Below are 18,309 nucleotides of genomic sequence, written 5' to 3' on the forward strand. Positions count from 1 at the left end.
CTACCACATCACCAAGCCAGATCTTCAAATAAGGAAAAGAAACTATTTTGCAAGAGGCTCTGTGCTGCTCTGACTCTTAGGGCTATGTGTGCCTGTCAAATCAAGTCCCTTCAGGAACTGAAAGTGTCCCTCAATATAGATTGCAGATTGTGCTGGGACAGGTTCACTTCTGGTGCAGCCCTAGATGGGGGAACAGCCCAGAGCTGCAGGGGCTGCTGTGTCTAGGTCAAAACAAAAATGCTTGCTGAGCAAGTTAGGTGTTTCAATGTTGTCTTTTGATTTGATGCAGGAAAAGCTGGAGAGGGGACAAAAAGGTTTGACTTTAGATCCTCAAGCACTGCCTAAATCCTGATTGCATTCAGGCATGTAATTTTTTTTTCTTTTGGATACATCCTTAAAAGGCAAAACTCTAACACAGATTTTGCACAAAACATTGTTATTCATCATCATTCATGTTCAGAAAACAAAGGGTCATTTTGTCACAGGACTAGGGAATACGACTCACAACACTTGTGAAACTCTTACAGTCATGCTGAAGATCCTGAAATCTTCTTTTCCGGAAAACTCTGAAGATTCAGCAGCATTGAGGTCATAAAATATATTTTACAAATTCTGTTCTTATTATTACAATTTAATTGCTATCAGGATATTAGTGCAAACTTCTGGGACACTGTGATAGCAAAACTGTTTTTTCATTGCTGTGTATACAGTACATACTATATATTGCATATACAATTGCATTTTATTAGGAAAGAGTTAGAGCTTTTTTAATAAAGTAAATAAATACTGTGAGTGATTTTTTGCCTGTCAAATACAATTAAAGTTACACAATATTGAAGAAGTTGTTGGGACACAGTATTTTTCTGTTTTTATTGCCAATATGTAATATTTTTCAAGATAGAAGAGGATACCTGTTCTTGCAGTTAATATTTTGGTTTAAGACCAAAGTGTCTTCTCAAGTGTTGTCTTGTTTTATGGATGCAGGAAGGCGTATTATTACAGTTTTAGTTTTCATTCATGTACAGAGTCTATAAACATTTTTAATTGTCTTCGGCAATGATATTTTTTTCAAAGGATGAAGTTGATGAAAAGCAAACAGAGGTGGATGAAGAAACTGCAGTGGTTCCTAGCACTGACAGTACAGTGAACCAGTTGAGGAGAGATTTTCAGGTGATTACATCCAGCTACAGTCAAGAAATAATGGGAACAAAACCCAGTGAAGCTAAAGCAAATAGATACTTAACAAGAGAAGAATTGCATGGTAAGGATAATGTTTTCAAAGCAGTTTATTATGCTACTTCTCCACCTATTGGTGAAATTTCTGAAGAGGAAGATCCTTTTTTGGAATCCCAAACAATTGCTGGAAGTCCTCCTCAACTCATTGACTCTACCAAAGGCAGAGAAGAAGAGTATATATATCTTTCTTCAGGCACCGAGCCAACAAGAATAACCACTACTGGCCACAGTGATGAAGATTTCTTATTGTCTCCTTTTAAACCTCATCAGGAATCTGATGACTTTTGGAGTTCAGTTCCTACCACTTCTTCATCACAGCTGGTTACAGAGGAGACCTCCCAAGAAGATGCCCTTCCTTCAGGAAGTCCAGACATAAGTGTGCGTGATGTTCTTTCCCCAGGCTCCATTAAATATGTTTCAGAAGGTGTAGCACCCTCAAGCTCTGATGAGCCTCCAAAGCATACTTCCACTGATGGAAATTTGTGGTTTCGTAAAGCTACAGCTCCAACAACTCAGTCTGTTGATGCGTCGCCTAGCAGGCAGTTGTCTCAGACCAGTTACACTGATGCTTATGTAGAGGGATTAAAGCCAACTACAGTGCCCTATTCAAGCAGCCCAGTCGTTTCACGAGACACTTCAGATGCGGATTTAGAATTGCCACATTATTCTACTTTTGCTTTCTCCTCTGCTGAATTATCACCTCACTCTATCTCTTCAAGCTCTGGAGAATATGGTTCTGCTTCTGCTGCCAGTGAGGTACTCTCTCAGACAACTCAGCCAGTCTATAATGGTGAGATACCTCTTCAACCTTCCTACAGTAGTGAAGTGTTTCCTCTAGTCACCCCTTTATTGTTTGACTCTCAGATGCTCGACACTACCCCTGCTACATCAGATAGTGATGTGACCTTGCATGCCACACCTGTATTTCCCAGTGTTGATGTGTCATTTGAACCCACCCTGTCTTCCTATGATGATGTACCTTTGCTTACATTTTCCTCTGCTTCCTCCAGTAGTAAAATGTTTCACCGTTTGTATACAGTTTCTCAAATGTTTCCACAAAGTGCTACTCCAGCTGTTGCAAGTGATAAGGTGTCCCTGCATGCTTCTTTGACGTTGGCAGAGGGTGATCCATTAATACAGCCAAGCCTTGCTCAATATGCTGATGTGGTGTCACATCAGACCACTCATGCTGCTTCAGAGACACTGATATTTGGTCATGATAGAACTCACATATTTTCTCAAGTTGAACCATCCAGCAGTGATTTAAATATGCATGTACTATCTACAATGTCTGAACTTCCTTATGCTTTGTCTGGTAATGTGGGCTCCCTCCAAAGCTTTACTGTTTCCTATGACTCTGCAGAATTTGTGCATGATTCTGTTGGCATATTTCGTCAAGATCCTTTATTTAGCAGCTATAACAATGTACTGGTGCATAAACCTTCTTCTGTAATATCACAAGCTGATACTTTGCTGCAGCCTACGCGCTCTGTATCTAGTGACACGGATTGGTCTGAAGCATACTCTGGTAGTGAGTCCCTTTTGCCTGATACAGATACTTTGACAGTACTTAACGTTTCCTCCTCTGATTCTGTTGATGAGATTCCATATGAATCATCTGGGTTTAGTGATGTTAATAGGATGCTTCAAAAAGGTGATGTTATATATGGAGATGAGAGAGAACTGAAAATTTCCTCCTCTTTAAGTGAAATGGCTTCCAGTGCTGAAAGTAAAGTGGTACATAAACTTTCTACATCTGTTTCTAACAATGTTGTAATTGAGCAGAATATGTCTCTGCAAGAAAGCCCACTTCCTGTTTCTAGCACAAAGGGAATCCTTCCAGTCTCTCTTGCTTTTCCCACTACTAAGATATTTGATCATGATATTAGTAAACTTACAGAAAAGCACCTTTCTGTTAAGCCTTTGCATGTTACAACTCCGGCCTTTGATGACACTTTGCTTAAACCTATGCTTAGTGCAAGCTCAGATCAAGCTCTCTCTGCCCCTGCTTATAGCAAAATGTTATCCTCGACTCAGCTGTACTTTTATGAGACCTCAGCTACATTAAATAACGAAGCATTACTGCAGTCCTCCTTCCAATCTTCTGGCTATGGCACTCTGCTTAGCACAGTTGCAGTTGTGCCTAGTGATCCAATATTGGCTGAAAGCTCAAGGGTTCAAAAAGATAGTTCTACATTTGACCAAATATTGCATCAAATGGCACCAGGTTCTGCTACAACTGAAAGCAAGCTGCATTCTACATCTGCACCTTCTGTTGCTGATATGATGTCAAACACTTTTAGTAAGCCCACAGCGTCACTTCAAAGTTTATCTGTTTCTTATGGAAGTGAGAAATATGTTTCCTCCAGTTTATTTAACAGTGAAGATGTTGAGAAGGTTATGCCTTCGTTGTACAGTAGCGATGTTTCATTCCAGCTGACCAGTTTAGAAAACACAAATGCCTTCCTCCCCCAGGCAGCAAATGCTGTAACAACTCCCTTCCTACCAGGTGACACATCATCACATGTAGCTACTCCTACAGACAGCCATATGTCTTCAAGTGTTTTTGAAAGAAGTGAGGCTGCCAGTGCCTCTTCAAGTTCCTCACTTGGTTTTGATCCTGTTCATATGCCTGCAGTTGTTTCTGGTTCTGATGTGTCCGTTCATCACAGTCTTCCTTTACCAAATATACTTACTTCAGTTACGGCTGTTCCTCCTAAAAGTGAGATCCCTGTAACTTTGCGTAGGTTGCTGGTTCCTTCTAGAGAATCCTCTGGGTTGTCTCCCAGTGTCATGTCCAGTACTGATTTGTGGTCTTCTGTAGTTGAAGATGACTACGATGAATATGATGATGGTTTCCCTGTAAGTAACTGCATCTCATGCAGTTCCCATAGAGAAGATCAGGATATGTCAGTAGAGGATCAAAATACAAAGGTAAACAACGACAAGTCTCAGAGTAACCTAATTATAAGTTCATATTCTGAGAAACCTGAAGAAGAGAAGCTTTCTACTGCTGCATCTGACAGTCAGATAAACCGTGCCATCAACAGACATAATTATACATCCATGCCAACTTTGACAGCAAGTGTGATACCCAAGAAGCACAACGACCTGAAAATTTTGGAGAACCACATTCAGACTTCTAGCGTCCAATTCCAAAACACATCAGAATCTAAGTCTTGGGCTGTTTTGACAAGTGATGAAGAAAGTGGTTCTGGCCAAGGTACCTCAGATAGCCTTAACGATAATGAAACTTCAACAGATTTCAGTTTTCCTGACCATAACGAGAGAGACACTGAAGCGGCAATTGAAGCAGGTAACTCAGAATTAACTCCTGGATCATCACAGTCATCAACCTCATCTGTTACTAGTGATCACTCATCAGTATTCAACATCTCTGAGGCAGGTTAGTTATGGATAAGATTAATGAATACCATGGGAAGCTGTGAGGGGATACTTTCGTGCCATAGAGAAAAAGCAGGTTTATCTACAGCTAATAACAGGAGAAAGTAACAGTGCCAATGGGTGTGATTAAGGAAGCATTGGGGAACAGGGGTGCATACTGAGCTGGTTATCTTGTGAATGCTACTTCTGGCTACTTAAAACTGCACCTGAAATACTCTTCATTAAAATGATTGATGCTCTGCTTTTGGATAGATGCATACTGTCAGCAGAAGTTGAGTGGTGCAAAACCTAAAACCAGAATCAGTACTAATTGTTTAATTTTTGTTTTAAAGGTTTGAGAGAGACTTAGGTTCTCTGTTAAGTTCTCTGTACAAAGACAAGTGCTGCCCTTATGGAAATAACACCAGAGGAAATCATGCCTCTGCCAGAGGAAACATACCCCTGATATTCTCTTTTAAACTTAGAGCAGCACTTTTTTTTGTGTGTTTTCTAAGAGGTTGAACAAGGAAGAAGATGCTGCTTTGATTCTGATTCATATGTACTCATAAAAACATTAATTTTTATTCTGTGTATGCCACTTTCAGATGCAGAACTTTTGTGCCAGATTTGCATATTCCCAAAGTAAAGCCAGATTCTCCTCTACCTGTTTATATTTAATGCTATTTTCCTATTTATTCCTCTTAAAGTCAGTGAGAGTATTTGTGACGCATGATTCCAAGGATGAAGTCAGAAATCAGAATTGATAACCCATTTCCTTTGTATTTGAAAATGCACTGTGGAAAATCTGAAGTATTCAGACACATAATCTTCATTGCTTCTTGTGTTAAAGAATTAAAATCAAAGAATCAAGTCAAAAATAATCTATGATCTTTGGAAAAAAAAAACAAACAAACAACAAACAAGGTTGAATTGGTATTTTAGAAAATAAATTGAACTTCTGTTATGTACTTGCAGCATCTGTAGAGGGCAGTATCATTCAACTAAACCCACTAAGGAATGGAATCCACAAAGCGTGGGAAGGTTTCGGCCCAGTCCTACAAATAAATACACAGTTGAATTATATAAGGTTGTATACCTCATGAGTAACAGAATACTAATATGAAAAGGTGGTAAATTGGTACTCAGTATAGTTTGGGCTAGTAGAATGTGAAAAATAGAAAATAAAAATTAAAAGAAAATAGAAAACATTGAAATTACTAGGAGTCCTAACAAGGTAGGTGTTACAAAATTGGATCAGTAAGTCGATTAGTTCACTGGTAAGTAGTTACCACTTTGTGTAAAATACATAAAATACATAAAATTCGAATTTTTACCAATAGTAACTCAAAAAGGATTATAGAGTACTGGAGAAGGAGGAGTACAACAGACTTAGTTTGTCTTCTAGATATTATTGAAAGACACTCTATAGTATCATTTCATGTGCATTATATTTTTTCCAACACATGATGCTAAATACTGGCTTTTAATAAACTGAAAATTCAATTTCAACATGTCTGACATGGACTCCTGTAAATCAAAGACATATTTGCTAAATTAAATTATAAACAAATGAAACAAAAAAAAATAATCTCTCACCTGAGAACTTACTTATACATTGCAGTGGATTTTGCAGAAATTGGTGAAATACCTTCTTGCTGTGACCATTACAGAAAAAAATCATCATTTAAACTTTTCCCAGTCTTGTAGTTGTTGATGCATAATTATGCTTGTTCTGAACTAGGATTTTCTCCTTAAGACCTCTATGACTACCTAAGCCTTTCAGCGTCTTTTGAGAAACTAAGGCAAATTAATAGAAAGAAATACGCGAAGAATTCAAACACATCAGTTATTAGAAATCAAAGAAATCTACTATAGCTGAGACTGCCTCTTCAGCTGCCATCATTGGAGTGATGGCCAAGTAGGCAAGAAACCTCCTGTTACAGAAGTCTTGCACTTCATTCACCATAGGAGGAATCCTAATAGAATATGGTCATGAAGTTTGAAGGAGCCCTGTCATCGCACAGCTAGCATTGGATTTTATGCTGTGGATTAGTCCAGAGTTGGATAAGCAAGTCTGACTGTTTCAAAGGGATCATACTGTGTTTTCTCATGCATACACATAGTTTTTCTCTGAAATCAATAGGAAGTATCAACCAAGAGAAACTTGGAGATTTTTCAGGAGCAACTTTGTGCCTTCAATTACTTTGCCCATTGAGCTGCAGAATTTAAAGCAAAGTGATTGATATGGGTGTTAAAGAGTATTTTGAATTAAAACCAAGAAGACATCTGCAAAATCAGAGCCTAGACCTTTTTGCACATAAAGTTCTGAAAGCCTCTAAACTCAAGAAAATGGAAGCAAATAGAGCTGCCTAGAAATCTGTACTGTGTGAAGCCATTTGTTTTTTGACATCTTATTTAGAGCATGTAATTTGCTGTCTTTTTTCCTTTCCAGATCCAACTCCATTCCTTCCTTTCTTTGTGTACAAGCTTTTTTTTCATGTAGAATTGGTCTCTTGAAATCCCAATGGAGTGCAGATGTTTTCTATACAGCAAAATTCTGCTCTTATACAGAAAATTCATTGAAGTAGGACTGTTCACAAAAGCAGAAAACATTCTAGGGGTTTCATTCTGACAAGTGCAGAAGTGCTTATTTCTGCATTTTAACTCAATTAAAGCTCACAGGAGACTGCACAGACTGAAATAAATCCATTTTTTATGTTAACATCACAGCTTTAAAATGTTTACTTCTTGAGGTACAACCAAAGCTAAAAATACAGTGTTGATGTTGTCCACCATTGTGTTTCCTTCTTTAATAAAATTAGAAAATATATTGTTTTAATTTTCATACAGATTCCTATGTCTAAATATTTCTGTCGTCTAGCATTATATGACTCACAGAAATATGAAACTAAAGCAATATCTAAATAATAATTTGATCACCTGTAAAGATGGAGGTGGGAAATTTAACTGTGGCTCCAGTAGAGTTGAGAGAGGCAATTGGATTCAAAGGAAGCAGAATGTATCCATAAAGCAATTTATAGAATGGGCAATGGATAAAAATACAGAAAGCTAAACTGCAATACAGCAAGCACATAAGGACTGTTGCAAGATAGTTTTCATATTAACCTGTTAGCCAGAGAAGTGATTTCCATTATATGACTAGCAGTTTAATATCAATTCCAGTGCACATTCCAATATTATGTATTCAGATTTCTTAACTCATTTGGCTTTCAGCTAATAAAACAGATTAAAATAAAAAAAACTTTCTTCTGGATTTTAACAACAGTCTACTATTCTTACAAAGAGAAGTCTCCACTGCTGGAAGGCTGAGTCACATAAGCTTGAACACTTTGCTTTACCCTCTATCTGCTTATCTTCTGTAAGCTGGTTTGCAAATGTATAAACTTTCTGCAGTACATAGTAAAAAATAGAGGTAAGTGATATTAAGTAGGCCCATTATAAGACACATTCACTTGTGCTGTGCATTTCTCAGAATTTAAACATGGACTGTTTCAATTTTCTCTGACTGCAGAGGCAAGTAATATTAGCCATGAGTCTCGTATTGGTCTAGCTGAGAGTCTGGAATCAGAGAAGAAGACAGTTATACCACTTGTGGTCGTATCAGCCCTGACTTTTATCTGTCTAGTGATTCTTGTGGGTATTCTCATTTACTGGAGGTAAGTTGTTTTTTGGTTGACCTTTTTTTCAGTTCTAAAGAGCTCTGATTTCAAAAATGTGATTGGCATTATTGAGCTAGTTTAGGAAGGAGACTGGATCTTGTCTCTTACCATGTCTTCATATTGCTCTGTGTCATAAAGAGGACAAAATGAGGTGATTTCTGTTCAAAATACTCAACTGCAATTTTTTTTTTTTTGGTGAGAGTTTAACCACTTCAAATAGTTTATATTGGGAGACTGTAGTAAACAATAACTTGTGATTGATGCCTAGAAACCAAGTAACTCAACAGAGCACTGGGAAATGCAAGAGGGAGAAGGAAAATAAATATCATGGCATGGGGCAATTTACTATCTTTCCAATCCTTTAACCATTGAAAAAGGTAGATACCAATTTAGAATGAGAATCTATGGTCTTCAACAGGAGTATGTAGATAAGCAATTCATATGGCACTGTAGGAGTGTGCTGTAGCTGACACTGTGTAGAAGACAGAAAGGGGATGATGATACTGTAATAGTGCAACTGTTTGAAGGTCACTTACTGAGTAGCTCTTAGGATGTCCTGTGGTTAAAAAGTCATTCTCCTTTGTGATTCTGCCAAACCAAAATTAGCCCTCCAGCCCTTCAAAGCTTTAGTGGATAACTATGGATGTGTTTCATGTGCACACATGTGCTGAGGTTTCCTCATGGACATGTTTCTCTGTGGCTTGATAAATTGATAAGCCAGTAAAAATATACTATAAAGAGAATTGATGGTTAAAAGAAGCCGTAATAACATAATCAGGAAGAGCAAAAAACTGTATCCACACTGTGCAATAAAACAGACCAGCTAGCATGGCACAGGTAGCTTCCATACAGCTGAAGTCACTTCTCTCACAGAGGATAAAAACAGAGTAGCTGCATTCACATCGCTTACTGGGGATGGCCTCTGCCCTGTGCTAACCCCAAACTGTGTCAAGCGTTGTGTGAAATACTGCAAGTTGGCCTGAACTAAAAATGTACCAGGAACCTCGTCAGCCACATGACAGTATGTGGCAATGCTCAAGGCTTTGTCACTCTTCCACTGGTTCTGGTTAAAGACAGTCTTCCTAGGGGCATGTCTGCTCTCAAAACCTTTGCACAGTCCTAAGACTTTCTCAAGTGTGCAGGTTGTCAGGGAGGAAATGCTGTGGTGGGCCGGAAACGCTGTGTGGGGAAATAAGCTGCAAAAACTTCTGCTGCTTTAGTGATTGGCTGGAAGCTGATCCTGCTTCTGCTGTGCTAACACATAAACTAGCAGCCAGAAACAGGACCTTGCTCTTACAGGGACTGTATAAAGAAGTGGGAAGTCTTCCAAACATCTCCTTCCAGATGCCTCCAGAGCCTGTTTCTTCTTCCTTCAGCCCAAATAATCCTGCTTAATCTAAAATGAAAAAAAGCTAGAGAACCAGTAACTTTGGCCCTTTCCAAACTACTGACTACTGTTATCTCTAGGCTGTAGTGTCAGGGTTGTGCTTACTGACTTTTCTTCTAGTCTCCTGACACTGGTTTTCTGTCAGCCTATGAGGGTGTGTTCCACATGGGTACAGAACACATTCCATTCCTGAACAGACTAGGCTGGAGAATTTGAGTTCAAGCTTCTTTGGTTTCAGGCAAATGTGCTAGTGAGTTAGACAGCCTTTGCCATGGCTAAAGACACTTGAACAATGAACCTTGAGAAAGATTTCTTCCGCTTTTCAAAGTAGTAGTTAATTGCCACAATAATTGCACAACTCATTTCTTAGTTTATGCTTAGTTGTATAACTATATTCTCCATCCCAGGATTTCCAGCTAACCACTTGCATACTGAGAATCTTTCCCTGTCATTCATGTTATGCAACATGATTGTTCATATTCATCTTCCAAAGGGTTTCATCCCTGATGCTGAACAGTATTTGAAATCTCTTCTATCTGCCAAAGGCGGCCATGCATTTAAAGACCCAGATTGTACAATGCAGTTCTAGTAATCCTACATGTTACAAGCTTGTTTTTGTCAAATAACATTGTGTTCATTTTGTATTCTTTCTCTGGGAATGAACAATTCTGTAAAACAAGTCTTTCAAAATAAAACAAAAATCCCGTTAGCAATAATATCTTCTTGACTTGAATCTAATCTTTTGTGTATTTCTTGTGCACTACAAAATAAAATATGGAGCTCTTTTATTGTTAATCCTCAAAATTCTCTTGGCATTATGATAACACCAGTAACTATTTCTTACTTCAGAGGAATGCAACATAAAGACTATGCATTGTAGGTAGGACTTTGCAGCCCTCTCTCAAAGTTGCCAAAACACACACCTCTTTTTAAAGTCTGGAAAAAAATCAGAATATTAACTTCATTGCTATGCAGATTTTATTAAGCCTGGGAAATACTAGTAGAAAGTCTGTAAGATTTTTCTAATAGTTTGTTTTGAAATAATTGCTGTTAGATGTTAATGTTTCTTTTTATAATGCACCTTTTTTTTTCCTAATTCGGGCCAATTATTTTCATTTATTAAAGTTCATAAAAACATTTAGGTTTATGAGGAGTTATTCTATATTCCTTTTGCAACAGAAGTCCACAAAAAGCATTGGTCATAGCTGGTCATTTGAGTGTATAGTATTTAGGGTTGTTTCCACTATTAGCTCTTTATTTGAATGTGCAAAAGTTGTGTTATTTGGTTGAAAACCAAATGACTACCAAGAGCAACAAGTTCCAGTCTCCCAAGGTTAAAGAAAGGCAAAATTATTTATTTCTTCATTTTAACGACTTGTATCAGAAAAATAATTCTGTACCATCTGTTGTTTGGGTTTGGGTTTTGGGGTTTTTTTTTAAATGAAATTGTTAATCAGCACTTGAGGAAATTCCTCAATCTCTTCACTATCTCATTAGGCATAATTTCAATCTTTTTTTGATAGGTATTTATTTCTCTGACAAGGATGAAAACTTCTAATGGCAATATTGTCTAAAGATTGAATAATTACCAGTAGGAAAATGCACAATTTTTAACTACTCTGGTTTCATGTATCTTTTGTAATTCAAGCAATTTTCAAGCAATGTCATTTTCCTTTCATTTCTTCAGCGGAATTAAGATTACAGTAGAATAAACAAGGAGATTCTTTGCCCTGTTTAGTGGCCTTGCTGTCCAGATAGACTTTTTTTAATAGCTTTAGAGAGAATTTTCTGTCCAAATCTAGAGTCTATCCATTGCTTTCAGTATCTGTCTACTTTCCAAGTTCTTGCAGCAGAGATGTGGCAGGAATACCTGAATGTGCTTGCTCTGTTCTTTTCTTGGTGGCTTCATTATTACCATTTTGCTTAATTATTCGTGTTTGTGCAGATCAATTTTTACAATGTTTATTGTAAGAAGAGCACGGAGAATAGTGGCATGGTAAGAGTTATCAGTAGGAGTTGTACCATTCAAAATTCTTTCTCAACAAACATCATAGTAAATCGTAGTAAAAGACCATAATAACATGAACCACAAACTACTAATGCACTTGCAGGTCCATTTGCATCTACAGACATACTGAGTATCAGCTGCCTGTCATGCAGCCTGTTAGACATTTCATGATAGCAACACTTCAGAAGTTACCAACCTGATGACAGACAACACCCTAGCAGTTATTTGAATTTTAGTTTTCCTCTACTACCCTATATCTTTGAAACATACCTGTCAGAGAATGCTCATTTTCTTATCCAAGATTTGAGCTCATGCCTTGAGTCCTGTGATAAGTTTATAGAAACAGAGTTGAGAGTCCTCTCTAAGGATCATTAAACTTGCACATGCAGAAACACTAAAACCAGATTTCAATATACAGAGGCCACACTCATCCATCTGTAAAGGAGAAACTTCTCAACAGTGTGGCATCTCATAAATAAAAGTTTTAATAAAATCTGGCAATTAAAATTCCAGTTGACAAACACATAAAGATTAATTGCAGCTATTTAAAAATGGAATAATTGGCGTCCATTAAGGATCCCCTAAAAGATCATTGGGCTCCATCAGATCTTTAAATTATCTGAACATTAAAAAAAAAAATCTAATAAGTGTTTGAGACCTACTGGCAGATAATGCTGTGAGCACAAAAGAACTGAAGTTTTCAGAGAAAGATGGAATCATGCCTCTAAGACCATTCTGCATGAGCAGCAGAAGTGCAAACACATCCTCTCACAGATGCCTCTGCCTTTCAGAGTTCAGCTCCCTTCCTGAGTCCCTGGGGCAGGAGCACTGCACACACGCACAGTCCCATGTGCACGGGGCTCTTTGCCTGCCTCGGTGACAGTCCCAGCCAAGCTCTGAGCTGTGCCTGTCCCAGGGCAGAAGTAAGCACACATTCTCAGCCACGGTCCAGGGCCTGAATGATAGAAAATCTATGTCCCCCACAGTCTGAGGCTTAGTCTTGTAGTCCCAAGTCGCTCCCATTGAAGTGTTCATTCAGGTCTAGTATCCCTCCTGTCAGACAGAAGTGCTGCTGCTGCTGCTGTGCAGATCCAGACACTGTAATTAATTCAGTGGTTTAGCACTGCCCCCATATATAAAGTGTGTTTTTGAACAAGTGCAGTGTCTAAATTACAAATTACAGTTTTAGGTTGGAGATCTAAATGCTGTGATGAAAGGTGTAAATTAAATAATCAGGTTATTGAGTGATGGGACCTTTGTCTGGAAGTTTGAAATAGTCATCACTTTTTTCATTAACAACAAGTGATAATTAACAAGATGTGAGTATTAACATTAGATTTAGTCATGAAGGCTTTCAGTGCTGATGCAGAAGCAGATGGAGTGCCTATTTATGAGTCTCAGTACAGGTTAAGTCAACTGCTATGAATTTGTCTCCCAAATGCGCTAAGGGTGTAATTTATTTTGAGCCATAATTAACTTGTTAAAGATTAAAAATACATTGGCTCAGTGAGGGATAATGAGTGTATGGCATAATATGAGGACATTTTAAGTACAGCTTTAGATGTGAAAGTCATTATGCTAATTAAATTCTTTATAGCTCAATCTTTTCTCAAGCAAATAGGTGACAACATTAGTCCATAAACCTTGTGTATGATGGGTGTTCACAAGCAGTAGACATTTGGGGGGAGGACACTTTTTGGGTTTGGAGCTTTAGCATCAGACTGGTTGGCATGTTTGGTTGGTGCAGTTTTTAATAAACACAATACAGCATTCACTGTGCCCAGCAGACAGGGCCAGACTTTCCAAAGTATGTAATGATTTGAAGACTTTGGTACCTGCCTGTCTCAGAAACATTTCACACAGAGTTCTGATACTAACTCTTGAGTCTTATGCTAGCATTGAGACAGCCTCTCTCACCTCAGCAGCCACTAATTCTAATGCTAGAGATGCCTTAAAATTCAGCAGGGTGTTCCCAGGTACCTTGGTGTCCTTGGTCTGCATCTGAAATTGCCATTTCTAAGTAAAACCAAGTACATAACAGATAGTATTGCTGCAAATTTCTCTTGCAAAGCCAAAGCTTCTCTGTGAACATCACAAATACGCTTTTAGAGAATTCTAGCTGGACTTCAGGTTTAATTGTCATGTGAATCACTGGAACTATTTTGCATGCCTCAGTTTTCCGTTTTAGGCAGCTGTCTGCTTTTTCTTGTGTTTTAAGAGAATCTGTATTGTACACTGATAGAAAATTCCCAACACATTCTGAGAATATGGGCATGTTTCCCAGAGGCTTAATTCAAATAAGCTTACCAAAGTCTTTATTATCTATATTAATGGTTCTGGAAAGAATGACAACAGCCACATATTCCCTATATATTTCTCAAAGTATCTTCAGATTTTATTTCTGCTTGTAACAATTATATGAGGGGTTTTATGACTGCAGTGATACAGGAATGCTACAGAATTTATAGTAACAGTGATTATACAAAGTAGCAAACAATCATACAATAGTTTCAGCCAACAGCTTTGAAGAAGCAGAATCTTGTAAATATAAAATGAGATTAGTATTTTCATGGTGCATATATTTCTTTTTGAATTTAATGACAAGCAAATAATAATATCTATCTATATATAATATATATATAATATATACATATTATATAATAATCTTAACAAAGTTAAGATTGTTATTAGCATGTCTAATCATATGGAGATTTTTTTAATTAAAGAGGCTTTGCAATGCTTACAGCAACAGTTGGTTATTCATTCCTTTGAATAGCTTGGATTTTTAACAGATGCTATTCCTATAATCTTCACATCTGGATTACAGCACAGATACAAATAACATTGTGGGTCATAGTTAAGATTGATTCCATTTGTATTCATACTTCAATGTTTTTGCAACAAACCTGGCATGTCCTGGAGTTAGAAATTCCCCTGTTTCGGTCTGTCAGCTTTGGGAAGCCCTCCTTAGTTAAGGTGTCCCTCAGTGTTGTGATTATATTATGGAAAGTTGTTTAGCCCCAGTCATAGTAGTTCTAGAGCCACTGTTTTGGCTGTTACAGGGCGTGTTGTCTTTTATTGCTCTTCCGTGTCTGTGGTAGCATCTATTGATGAATTTCCAGATCTGGTCTCCTACACTGCTCCATTTTCAGGCTAGCATCATTACATGAAAGGGAACAGTAATTATTTAAGTGAATTTAGATAAGTAAGGAAGAAAGTCGCATTTTTTTGTACTTGGAGCTGTGCAGCATCTACAGTAGCTCCTGGTGCAGAGTTTCTCTTTCAGCTGTCACTATGATGTGTGCTCTATCTTCTGCTTCTGGTATAGGTAAAGATGCATGAACTATAATTTGCTGAGGTAATGTAGTATCTTCCTGTTGTATGCATAATTTGGTGATGTGCTGGGGGAATATTTATATTATAGCAGTAATATTAGACATTCCATGAAAATTGGTTTTCAAAATCATGATTTTGCTTTCTGACTCAATAATGCCAGAATTCTAAATCATCTCAGAAAATGTTTTGGTGGGGTTTTGTTGTTTCTTTTTTATTTTCTTTGTTTTTTCAATATTTTTTTATTTTTATTCCTCTCTAGGAAATGTTTCCAGACTGCTCATTTTTATTTAGAAGATAATACATCACCTCGAGTGATTTCTGCTCCCCCAGCTCCAATCTTCCCAGTCTCAGGTATTTCTGGCAACTGTTCTGTGGATTGGTGTTAGCTGTTGGAAGATGCTGCTTTATATGTGTCAATATGAATTCTTCATATATTGTAACATCTGTAAACCAGAGATTTGTAACCTCTTGTACAAGTCTGTGTAAACAGGTACACCTGACATTGGCAGACTGATGTTATTAATAATCTCTTCTGTAGGTAACACAGAAGACAAATATCCTCAGCTTACAGAGTTGCCTCAAGGATACTCTGCCTTGTAACCATTTGAAGTGTAGCCTCACTAGAGTGGCTGCTCATGTAGCCATCTGAGCCACCCTAAATAGCTCTAGAGGATAACACCAGCAACATATTCTGTTGTGTTTCTGCCTTTAATTGGATTTGTCACCTGTGTATAGAACATGTCCTATTCTTTTTACCAGGGAGATGAGGATATGCCTCATCTGTCTGCATTTCACTTGCAGTTACAGCGTGTTCTTACACTTATGTATTTTACTAGCATAATTACGATGGTAAAGTTCTGTGAACCTCTCATGAAAATAATACAGAAGTTCAGAATATTATTAGCATCTTCTGATTCTATATCCACCACCTTTATTTGGAGAAACTGTTTCCTTTCTTTCCTCAAAGAGTATCAGAGGAGCACGTGCAGCCTCACAGCTTTTTCAGTCTGTGTAGAATGAAATAGATTAATTTCATTCATCTATTTAAACCCTAAATAGATTTATCCTGAAGCAGATCCTAAGTCACATTCTCACCTATGAGACAAGGATATCTTGTTCCACAAGTAATGTTTTTGCAAACTGTGCTATTACACATGGAGATGGATTTCCATGGAATGACTAAAGGAAGAAAATCAGCCCTTGTGTGAATAACTAGTAAACAGATCTAGTTAAATAAATCCCAAACATTAGGCTTCCATTGTAACTGAATTGTAGATATCTTCAAATGCATCTTGTATGGGTTGCTGTTGTTAGGAGATGCATAAACTTTAACTAAATGGTTGAAAAGCAGAGATTTCAGCTTGATTTCAGAAAACATGATTATATATGAATGTCAAACAATCATTATAGGAAATGTCTGCTTTAATTCTCCATCATTAACTATATTGCATTACAACTGCATAATTTTTTTACAATTTTTCCTGACCATGTCACCTCAGGGAGAAAGTGTTTTCCATTGTCATAATTGCACTTACAGTTTTTCTGAGTGCCTAAAATACATGTTTTGAAGCTGGAGGTTTTCCTTCCGAAATGCTGATAAATATTAAAGAGAAATTTTTTTCTAAGTGACTGAAAATACACAAAATATTTTATGGAAAAAGCTGCAAGCACTGAGGAAATAGTTTTATTTTGCGTGCAGCAGATGTCAAGTGAACAGTCACTATGTTTTCTATTGCACAAGTGTTTCAACAGTGTAATTTTACAATTGCATCTAATTACAATGTAATACTAGAAAAGACTGTAGGGCAGGAAGAGTGTTTTGCAACTGCTAAGTTCAATTCTTATGGCTATCACCAAAAGCACACTCCACAGATCTCATTATATATTAAGTTTTCCTTCCATGGAGTTTCATTGGCAGAGATAGGAGAGCCGCAGTTATTCACAGAAAATGCCATGGCACTTCACAGCACAATTCAAAGAAGCATTCAAATAATAATGAATTAGAGGGTAGTATTCAGATCCACTATCAAACTCTCAGTAGTTTGAAGTGATACCTGACATCCAGATATAAAATACATTCCTGGATTCAGAAGTGATTGAATTGGGAGATTTGCATGGGCAAAGAAACAGAACCTGTTTCTCCATTATTGTGCTCACTCTTTGGGTCATTTGCTTTCCCTTCTGGTTTTGCATTTGCATATCATTAGGATAAACCCTTCATGCAAGGTTTCATTTCCAAAGTGTGAAGATTGTGTTACACATTTGTTCAGCTTCTCTTAGGCTTGACTGGATAAATTCACTTTTTGTATTCAGATCCAGTCATGTAAGTGGAAGATCAGCTGGATCTTGGTACAAATCAACAAATTCTTGGTAACTGAAAGATAAAATTATTAGGTAGGATAAATGCTGAACATCTGTTGATGTGAATAACAGGTCCTTGTTCAATGTTTCTGACGTTTTGTTCGCATATGAAATAGTGATGAAATTACAGATTGTGAAATAAACATATTTTTAAACCATGAAAGGCTTTAAAAAAAAACCCAACAAAATTATTTTTCAGTACCAAAACTAAGTGAAATAATGCCATCCTTTAGCAGATAATTAGCAAACAGATGACTTTGTTTACACAGCATATTTGCAGTAAAGAGAAGACTGAAAGTCCCAAAGGTTTTTGATGTGATTCCTGATGCATATTCTACACAAGCGGTTTTTTGTATTTGTCTAAAGTAAAATGGAGATGTTACATTAATCACACTTATTCCTTGAGAATGTAGATTTGTTCTTTTTGGGTAGCCAAGAAGTGTTAAACATAAATCTTGCATTTAAAACTTGAAATATGAAGCCTGATGTGAAAATCTGCGGTCAGTACTGCCATGATCAGACATAAGATTATTATCAATTTGTAATCATAGAATCATAAGGAGAACAGGGAGAAATTTCTGTACTGAAGGTAGTCACTAATGCAGTAAAAGATGAAAATTATTGCTGTTTACTTTGGATGCCAGTGCAAACATGCAACTGTAAATTAATATGAAACTACTGGCATAATGCTGCTTTAATTTAGCAGGCTTGGGACTATGCATCTTGTCCATGTACTGCATCTGAGTTCCAGTGCAACACTAATCAGTGTGAAGTACCCAGACAACTCTGCCTAATCATTCCTACTTTATCAGTATTATTCAGAGCTCTGCTCTCTGCCTTTGAGAGCAAAGAGCTAATCCTCCCATATCTCCATGACTTCACAGGGAATTTTGTATGTTCTTCTATTTAACAGAAAA

At 37.3% G+C, this 18,309-nt stretch overlaps 1 protein-coding gene across 7 annotated transcripts in view; it reads left to right on the forward strand.

The window, feature by feature from the left end:
* PTPRZ1 (protein tyrosine phosphatase receptor type Z1) overlaps window positions 1–18,309 on the forward strand; it is a 137,342-nt gene that overhangs the window by 101,612 nt on the left and 17,421 nt on the right. For 4 of the 7 annotated variants that reach the window (XM_032107566.1, XM_032107568.1, XM_032107567.1 and 1 more), the window contains exons 12-14: window positions 1,075–4,642; window positions 8,153–8,297; window positions 15,291–15,382. In XM_032107566.1, coding sequence (XP_031963457.1) covers window positions 1,075–4,642; window positions 8,153–8,297; window positions 15,291–15,382 — 3,805 coding nt within the window. The remainder of the gene's footprint in view (window positions 1–1,074; window positions 4,643–8,152; window positions 8,298–15,290; window positions 15,383–18,309) is intronic. The other 3 variants (XM_032107571.1, XM_032107572.1, XM_032107569.1) reach the window with 2 other exon arrangements.

The sequence above is a fragment of the Corvus moneduloides genome, chromosome 4 (genome assembly GCF_009650955.1).
Source record: "Corvus moneduloides isolate bCorMon1 chromosome 4, bCorMon1.pri, whole genome shotgun sequence".
Classification (NCBI taxonomy): domain Eukaryota; kingdom Metazoa; phylum Chordata; class Aves; order Passeriformes; family Corvidae; genus Corvus; species Corvus moneduloides.